The sequence below is a fragment of the Drosophila innubila genome (assembly GCF_004354385.1).
Source record: "Drosophila innubila isolate TH190305 chromosome 3R unlocalized genomic scaffold, UK_Dinn_1.0 2_E_3R, whole genome shotgun sequence".
Taxonomy (NCBI): domain Eukaryota; kingdom Metazoa; phylum Arthropoda; class Insecta; order Diptera; family Drosophilidae; genus Drosophila; species Drosophila innubila.
In genome coordinates, this window is record NW_022995380.1 from 15,007,883 (window position 1) to 15,017,934 (window position 10,052).

Consider the following 10,052-nt stretch of genomic DNA (forward strand, 5'->3'; position numbering starts at 1 on the left):
AAAAAATCATGTGAAATTGGACAAGAATTTTGACTTGTAAAGTGGCTAAGTCCACAGTCTGACCAACTTCAAACTGTCATAACTTGATCAAAACTGAACCGATTTTTAAGCGGAATGTCATTTTATTCATAACTTGGCATTTTAATTCATTCTGCATTTAAATTTTTTTAATTCTTAAAAAAAAAATTTTTCTCTAGATTCTACTAGATATTGATTTCGATGCTAAGGGTCCCCTTTGAAATTTCAAAAAATTCAAAATTTTAAATCTCAAATTTTCACTTTTAATCAACTCCTTATATCGTAATAAGTATAAAACAACACTTTAAACTTGATTCTGAGACCTTTCTATTTTTTGTAAAAAATCATGTGAAATTGGACAAGAATTTTGACTTGTAAAGTGGCTAAGTCCGCAGTCTGACCAACTTCAAACTGTCATAACTTGATCAAAACTGAACCGATTTTTAAGCGGAATGTCATTTTATTCATAACTTGGCATTTTAATTCATTCTGCATTTAAATTTTATTAAATTCTTAAAAAAAAAATATTTTCCTCTAGATTCTACTAGATATTGATTTCGAAGCTAAGGGTCCCCTTTGAAATTTCAAAATTCAAAATTTTAAATCTCAAATTTTCACTTTTAATCAACTCCTTATATCGTAATAAGTATAAAACAACACTTTAAACTTGATTCTGAGACCTTTCTATTTTTTGTAAAAATCATGTGAAATTGGACAAGAATTTTGACTTGTAAAGTGGCTAAGTCCGCAGTCTGACCAACTTCAAACTGTCATAACTTGATCAAACTGAACCGATTTTTAAGCGGAATGTCATTTTATTCATAACTTGGCATTTTAATTCATTCTGCATTTAAATTTTATTAAATTCTTAAAAAAAAAATATTTTCCTCTAGATTCTACTAGATATTGATTTCGAAGCTAAGGGTCCCCCCTTTGAAATTTCAAAAATTCAAAATTTTAAATCTCAAATTTTCACTTTTAATCAACTTCTTATATCGTAATAAGTATAAAACAACACTTTAAACTTGATTCTGAGACCTTTCTATTTTTTGTAAAAAATCATGTGAAATTGGACAAGAATTTTGACTTGTAAAGTGGCTAAGTCCGCAGTCTGACCAACTTCAAACTGTCATAACTTGATCAAAACTGAACCGAATTTTAAGCGGAATGTCATTTTATTTATAACTTGGCATTTTAATTCATTCTGCATTTAAAATTTATTAAATTCTTAAAAAAAAATATTTTCCTCTAGATTCTACTAGATATTGATTTCGAAGCTAAGGGTCCCCTTTGACATTTCAAAATTCAAAATTTTAAATCTCAAGTTTTCACTTTTAATCAACTCCTATATCGTAATAAGTATAAACAACACTTTAAACTTGATTCTGAGACCTTTCTATTTTTTTTAAAAAATCATGTGAAATTGGACAAAATTTTGACTTGTAAAGTGGCTAAGTCCGCAGTCTGACCAACTTCAAACTGTCTTGATCAAAACTGAACCGAATTTTAAGCGGAATGTCATTTTATTCATAACTTGGCATTTTAATTCATTCTGCATTTAAAATTTATTAAATTCTTAAAAAAAAATATTTTCCTCTAGATTCTACTAGATATTGATTTCGAAGCTAAGGGTCCCCCCTTTGACATTTCAAAAATTCAAAATTTTAAATCTCAAGTTTTCACTTTTAATCAACTCCCTATATCGTAATAAGTATAAAACAACACTTTAAACTTGATTCTGAGACCTTTCTATTTTTTGTAAAAAATCATGTGAAATTGGACAAGAATTTTGACTTGTAAAGTAAGTCCGCAGTCTGACCAACTTCAAACTGTCATAACTTGATCAAAACTGAACCGATTTTTTAAGCGGAATGTCATTTTATTCATAACTTGGCATTTTAATTCATTCTGCATTTAAATTTTATTTAATTCTTAAAAAAAAAATATTTTCCTCTAGATTCTACTAGATATTGATTTCGAAGCTAAGGGTCCCCCCTTTGAAATTTCAAAAATTCAAAATTTTAAATCTCAAATTTTCACTTTTAATCAACTCCTTATATCGTAATAAGTATAAAACAACACTTTAAACTTGATTCTGAGACCTTTCTATTTTTTGTAAAAAATCATGTGAAATTGGACAAGAATTTTGACTTGTAAAGTGGCTAAGTCCACAGTCTGACCAACTTCAAACTGTCATAACTTGATCAAAACTGAACCGATTTTTTAAGCGGAATGTCATTTTATTCATAACTTGGCATTTTAATTCATTCTGCATTTAAATTTTATTTAATTCTTAAAAAAAATATTTTCTCTAGATTCTACTAGATATTGATTTCGATGCTAAGGGTCCCCTTTGAAATTTCAAAATTCAAAATTTTAAATCTCAAGTTTTCACTTTTAATCAACTCCTTATATCGTAATAAGTATAAAACAACACTTTAAACTTGATTCTGAGACCTTTCTATTTTTTTGTAAAATAATGTGAAATTGGACAAGAATTTTGACTTGTAGTGGCTAAGTCCACAGTCTGACCAACTTCAAACTGTCATACCTTGATCAAAACTGAACCGATTTTTAAGGAATGTCATTTTATTCATAACTTGGCATTTTAATTCATTCTGCATTTAAATTTTATTAAATTCTTAAAAAAAAATATTTTCCTCTAGATTCTACTAGATATTGATTTCGAAGCTAAGGGTCCCCTTGAAATTTCAAAATTCAAAATTTTAAATCTCAAATTTTCACTTTTAATCAACTCCTTATATCGTAATAAGTATAAAACAACACTTTAAACTTGATTCTGAGACCTTTATTTTTGTAAAAAATCATGTGAAATTGGACAAGAATTTTGACTTGTAAAGTGGCTAAGTCCACAGTCTGACCAACTTCAAACTGTCATAACTTGATCAAAACTGAACCGATTTTTAAGCGGAATGTCATTTTATTCATAACTTGGCATTTTAATTCATTCTGCATTTAAATTTTATTTAATTCTTAAAAAAAAATATTTTTCTCTAGATTCTACTAGATATTGATTTCGATGCTAAGGGTCCCCCCTTTGAAATTTCAAAATTCAAAATTTTAAATCTCAAGTTTTCACTTTTAATCAACTCCTTATATCGTAATAAGTATAAAACAACACTTTAAACTTGATTCTGAGACCTTTCTATTTTTTAAAAAAATATGTGAAATTGGACAAGAATTTTGACTTGTAAAGTGGCTAAGTCCGCAGTCTGACCAACTTCAAACTGTCATAACTTGATCAAAACTGAACCGAATTTTAAGCGGAATGTCATTTTATTCATAACTTGGCATTTTAATTCATTCTGCATTTAAATTTTATTAAATTCTTAAAAAAAAAATATTTTCCTCTAGATTCTACTAGATATTGATTTCGAAGCTAAGGGTCCCCCCTTTGACATTTCAAAAATTCAAAATTTTAAATCTCAAATTTTCACTTTTAATCAACTCCTTATATCGTAATAAGTATAAAACAACACTTTAAACTTGATTCTGAGACCTTTCTATTTTTTTAAAAAATCATGTGAAATGGACAAGAATTTTGACTTGTAAAGTGGCTAAGTCCGCAGTCTGACCAACTTCAAACTGTCATAACTTGATCAAAACTGAACCGATTTTTAAGCGGAATGTCATTTTATTCATAACTTGGCATTTTAATTCATTCTGCATTTAAATTTTATTAAATTCTTAAAAAAAATATTTTCCTCTAGATTCTACTAGATATTGATTTCGAAGCTAAGGGTCCCCCCTTTGAAATTTCAAAAATTCAAAATTTTAAATCTCAAATTTTCACTTTTAATCAACTCCTTATATCGTAATAAGTATAAAACAACACTTTAAACTTGATTCTGAGACCTTTCTATTTTTTGTAAAAAATCGTGAAATGGACAAGAATTTTGACTTGTAAAGTGGCTAAGTCCACAGTCTGACCAACTTCAAACTGTCATAACTTGATCAAAACTGAACCGATTTTTAAGCGGAATGTCATTTTATTCATAACTTGGCATTTTAATTCATTCTGCATTTAAATTTTATTTAATTCTTAAAAAAAAATATTTTTCTCTAGATTCTACTAGATATTGATTTCGATGCTAAGGGTCCCCCCTTTGAAATTTCAAAAATTCAAAATTTTAAATCTCAAGTTTTCACTTTTAATCAACTCCTTATATCGTAATAAGTATAAAACAACACTTTAAACTTGATTCTGAGACCTTTCTATTTTTTGTAAAAAATAATGTGAAATTGGACAAGAATTTTGACTTGTAAAGTGGCTAAGTCCACAGTCTGACCAACTTCAAACTGTCATACCTTGATCAAAACTGAACCGATTTTTAAGCGGAATGTCATTTTATTCATAACTTGGCATTTTAATTCATTCTGCATTTAAATTTTATTAAATTCTTAAAAAAAAATATTTTCCTCTAGATTCTACTAGATATTGATTTCGAAGCTAAGGGTCCCCCCTTTGAAATTTCAAAAATTCAAAATTTTAAATCTCAAATTTTCACTTTTAATCAACTTCTTATATCGTAATAAGTATAAAACAACACTTTAAACTTGATTCTGAGACCTTTCTATTTTTTTGTAAAATCATGTGAAATTGGACAAGAATTTTGACTTGTAAAGTGGCTAAGTCCGCAGTCTGACCAACTTCAAACTGTCATAGCTTGATCAAAACTGAACCGAATTTTAAGCGGAATGTCATTTTATTCATAACTTGGCATTTTAATTCATTCTGCATTTAAATTTTATTTAATTCTTAAAAAAAATATTTTTCTCTAGATTCTACTAGATATTGATTTCGATGCTAAGGTCCCCCTTTGAAATTTCAAAATTCAAAATTTTAAATCTCAAATTTTCACTTTTAATCAACTCCTTATATCGTAATAAGTATAAAACAACACTTTAAACTTGATTCTGAGACCTTTCTATTTTTTTGTAAAAAATCATGTGAAATGGACAAGAATTTTGACTTGTAAAGTGGCTAAGTCCGCAGTCTGACCAACTTCAAACTGTCATAACTTGATCAAAACTGAACCGAATTTTAAGCGGAATGTCATTTTATTCATAACTTGGCATTTTAATTCATTCTGCATTTAAATTTTATTTAATTCTTAAAAAAAAATATTTTTCTCTAGATTCTACTAGATATTGATTTCGATGCTAAGGTCCCCTTTGACATTTCAAAATTCAAAATTTTAAATCTCAAGTTTTCACTTTTAATCAACTCCTTATATCGTAATAAGTATAAAACAACACTTTAAACTTGATTCTGAGACCTTTATTTTTTTGTAAAAAATAATGTGAAATGGACAAGAATTTTGACTTGTAAAGTGGCTAAGTCCACAGTCTGACCAACTTCAAACTGTCATACCTTGATCAAAACTGAACCGATTTTAAGCGGAATGTCATTTTATTCATAACTTGGCATTTTAATTCATTCTGCATTTAAATTTTATTAAATTCTTAAAAAAAATATTTTCCTCTAGATTCTACTAGATATTGATTTCGAAGCTAAGGGTCCCCTTTGAAATTTCAAAATTCAAAATTTTAAATCTCAAATTTTCACTTTTAATCAACTTCTTATATCGTAATAAGTATAAAACAACACTTTAAACTTGATTCTGAGACCTTTCTATTTTTTGTAAAAATCATGTGAAATGGACAAGAATTTTGACTTGTAAAGTGGCTAAGTCCGCAGTCTGACCAACTTCAAACTGTCATAACTTGATCAAAACTGAACCGAATTTTAAGCGGAATGTCATTTTATTCATAACTTGGCATTTAATTCATTCATTTAAATTTTATTTAATTCTTAAAAAAAAATATTTTTCTCTAGATTCTACTAGATATTGATTTCGATGCTAAGGGTCCCCCCTTTGAAATTTCAAAAATTCAAAATTTTAAATCTCAAATTTTCACTTTTAATCAACTCCTTATATCGTAATAAGTATAAAACAACACTTTAAACTTGATTCTGAGACCTTTCTATTTTTTGTAAAAAATCATGTGAAATTGGACAAGAATTTTGACTTGTAAAGTGGCTAAGTCCACAGTCTGACCAACTTCAAACTGTCATAACTTGATCAAAACTGAACCGATTTTTAAGCGGAATGTCATTTTATTCATAACTTGGCATTTTAATTCATTCTGCATTTAAATTTTATTTAATTCTTAAAAAAAAAAATATTTTCCTCTAGATTCTACTAGATATTGATTTCGATGCTAAGGGTCCCCCCTTTGACATTTCAAAAATTCAAAATTTTAAATCTCAAGTTTTCACTTTTAATCAACTCCCTATATCGTAATAAGTATAAAACAACACTTTAAACTTGATTCTGAGACCTTTCTATTTTTTGTAAAAAATCATGTGAAATTGGACAAGAATTTTGACTTGTAAAGTGGCTAAGTCCGCAGTCTGACCAACTTCAAACTGTCATAGCTTGATCAAAACTGAACCGATTTTCAAGCGGAATGTCATTTTAATCATTAATTATATAATTTTATTTTATTCTGCATTTAAATTTGATTAAATACTTAAAAAAAAATATTTTAAATTTCGTTCAAAAGAATTTTTTTGCCCTAGATCTGTTTATTTCAATGTCATATTTATTATAAAACGACATCTTGAAATTGTAAAATGTTTCAAAATTTATTTGCTGTACCGTTACGTAGCGGTACTGATACCGGAACCGAAAGAAAAAAACTGAAATAGAATCGAAACCGTAGCCCATATTTGCTTCGGTTTAATTCCCTGATTTTTTGTGTATTGTTAAAATTGGAGAAATAATTCTATAATATTAATTCAACTACTGCGCTCTCTTTTTTGTGATCTATAAAATTTATGTAAATCTGTTGAATCGAAATATTTTCAATTCAACTGAAATTCGAATACCTGTTCGTCCTGAAGTTCTTCCTTACCGAATCAAGTAAGTTTGGAAACACTTGACAAACTCAGCACATTCTGGGTCGACCGGACTCGAGACTAGTTTCAGTTTTTATGTCGTCTCAGCGTGTCGAACACTTCAAAATTTAAATTCGTGATAGCTAAGATAGCGACTAGCTCTCCGGAAATTCTATTAAGATGATGCAGCCAGAACAACATTTTCCAGAGGCTTTTCAGATCTGTCAGAAATTCAATATAAGCGATGAAAACATGAATGAGATTGTCCATCGATTGACCAAAGAGATCAATATGGGTCTGGCCAGGGATACGCATCCGAGAGCTGTCGTTAAATGCTTTATCACGTATGTGCAGGATCTGCCCACGGGCAAGGAGCGGGGCAAGTACCTGGCCCTCGATCTGGGTGGCACAAATTTTCGTGTTTTGTTGGTATCGCTAAATAGTGAAACGGATATTGATATTGTGTCCAAGGCCTTTGTGATAAGCAAGGAACTGATGGTGGGGCCGGGAAAGAATCTGTTTGCTTTTATTGCCGAGTGCCTGGCAATGTTTTGCAAGGAGCAAAAAATCGAAAAGGACAATCTGCCACTGGGATTCACATTCTCATTTCCCCTGAAACAGATTGGTATTAACAAGGGCATTATGATAACCTGGACAAAGGGTTTCAACTGCGATGGGGTTGTCGGCAAGAACGTTGTCGAACTACTTCAGGATGCAATCAATCATCGGGGCGATCTCAAAGTCCGAATCGTTGCCATTCTAAATGACACAACTGGGACTCTCATGACGTGTGCCTTCACGAATCGCAACTGTCGGATCGGTCTCATTGTGGGCACCGGTACCAACGCGTGCTATGTGGAGAAGACTATCAATACCGAGATGCTCGACGGGTATCAGACGAGCAATAAGCCCAATATGATTGTCAACTGCGAGATGGGCGCCTTTGGCGACAATGGCGTCTTGGACTTTGTACGAACCAGTTACGACAAGGTCGTCGACAAGCAGTCGATCAATCCCAAGAGGCAAACGTTCGAGAAGTGCATCTCTGGCATGTATCTGGGAGAGTTGGTGCGTCAAGTTGTCGTTGAGCTTATGCAAAAGGGACTGCTCTTCAAGGGCCTCTCGTCGGATGCCATTAACGAGAAATGGAGATTCGAGACTCGATTTATCTCCGAGATTGAGTCCGATCCGCCAGGCACTTATCGCAACGCCTCCATGATCATGGATCAAATGGGAATCCGAACGAACAATGAACTGGATTTGGCCTGTCTGCGATATATCTGCCAGACTATATCAACACGATCCGCAAAGCTGACTTCCTGTGCCCTCGTCTGTTTGATTAACAAAATGAATGCCAAAGATTGTTCCGTGGGCATTGATGGTGGCGTCTATCGTTTTCATCCTCACTTTCACAACTTACTTATGGAAAACATGAACAGAATGTTGAAGGGTTCAGTTAAATTTGAGTTGGTTGTATCTGAGGACGGTTCGGGTCGTGGTGCGGCCCTAATTGCTGCCGTGTGTGCTTAACCAAGATGGCTTAAATAAAATTATCAGTGCCTAATACCGTCTTCTTATTTTATTTCACACTTAACAAACTTGTGTCTTTTAGGGTTTGCTACAGTTCAAATGTATCGCGCAACGCAAAAAAGAGCAGCATTGTGCGCAACATCGTCAATCTTGCTGTTATGTTGCTACTCCTCCAGTTAACATAGTGTGCTCCTCCTCCTGTTAACATAGTGTGCTCCTCATTAAGGCGAAGCGCAAAGAAGAGCAATTTGCGCACAAATGAGCAAGCTGCACTCCTCCATTTAACATTACCTAGTTAACTTAACATATGGTCTGTTCGATAATTATATCGATGCGCATTTCGATATATTGATTGTCTTGTTATTTTTCTGCTTGTCAGTTGCTGCCACACTGTTTACAAGTCTTAAGCGAAAAAAGTTCATAATGTACGTAATTTGTCAATTACCAACACAGAGCAAGAAAATTAATTATTATTCACTAGGTATGCACTATCCAGCACACTTGTGCGCTCTTCAGCGCTGCGTAAAGGCCTTCAGATGGCTGCTGCCAACCGACAGGTGTCGTTGAAAGTCGTCTCTGTCGGCTCCACGGTTAAGGATGAGAGCTTCTTCGAGAAGAACGACCGACTGGGCCGTGAGATGTCCCCCCACTTGACCATATACAAGCCCCAGCTCACCTCCATGCTGTCCATCATGCATCGCGGCACTGGCCTTGCCCTCGGCATGGGCGTCTGGGGCTTGGGCCTCGGCGCACTCATCTCCTCGCACGACATCAGCCATTATGTGACCATGGTCGAGGGACTGCAGCTCAGTGGCGGCGCCTTGACCGCCATCAAGTTCATCATCGCCTACCCAGTTGGCTATCACTCCGCCAACGGTATACGCCATCTGCTCTGGGATACGGGCCGTTTTCTCAAAATCAAAGAGGTCTATTCCACTGGTTATGCAATGGTTGCTGCCTCCTTTGTGATCACTGCAATCTTGGCGCTCTTGTAATTGATCCTGTCGAGCTGTCCCTGCGAATGGTTAACTCCAGTTAAATTCTAGTGCGAACATGTTGACAAATTATTAAATGCTTAATACATGTACTGTTTATTTATAATATTGCGTTTATGCGTTCTCCTCTGTTATGTAATAACCGTGTTGCTTTTTGCTTAAATGCCCGTGTTTTGGCAGATATCGTGACTTTGTGCATTCTATAGATAATGTCATTAGCCAGCTTAATTCGTTAGTCCCCCTTCCCCGCAAGTATAGACCCACAATTACTGTTACTATAGGGTACAAGGTCTGGTAAAATGCAATTTGAAAGGTAGCTTTTTTGATTTTAGATAATATATCGCTTATAGACAATCGAATTTCATGTAAATGATTTAGCAGGCAAAATAATGCATCTGTAAGAGAAATTTGTATGTATTATATTCTTGCTCAGTAACTACAGTCGAGGCTATATCTATTTGTACGGGCAACTAAGCAGATCTTTTGCTCTTTACCAACTAAAGTCACTACTCTAGAGGTGTTGGTATCTGACATTTCTATAATATATTACATTTTGAAATACAACATTGTTCGTTGTTGGCATA

The 10,052-nt window shown here is 32.8% G+C and overlaps 2 protein-coding genes across 2 annotated transcripts; both read left to right on the forward strand.

Annotated features, from left to right (window-relative positions):
* The first annotated feature begins 7,071 nt into the window (after positions 1-7,071).
* On the forward strand, positions 7,072-8,509 carry LOC117792053 (hexokinase type 2). The gene has a single exon (XM_034632009.1). It carries the CDS (start codon positions 7,124-7,126, stop codon positions 8,471-8,473), a length of 1,350 nt encoding a protein of 449 aa, XP_034487900.1. The 5' UTR covers positions 7,072-7,123; the 3' UTR covers positions 8,474-8,509.
* Positions 8,510-8,818: 309 nt separating this feature from the next.
* LOC117789573 (succinate dehydrogenase cytochrome b560 subunit, mitochondrial) lies at positions 8,819-9,574 on the forward strand. Its single transcript, XM_034628613.1, has 2 exons — positions 8,819-8,898; positions 8,955-9,574. Coding segments are annotated over exons 1-2 (516 nt in total). The 5' UTR covers positions 8,819-8,896; the 3' UTR covers positions 9,469-9,574.
* Positions 9,575-10,052: the final 478 nt, after the last annotated feature.

Excerpts from the sequence above, each read along its gene's own strand:
- LOC117792053 (XM_034632009.1), top strand. The coding sequence starts at position 7,124 with ATGATGCAGCCAGAACAACATTTTCCAGAGGCTTTTCAGATCTGTCAG.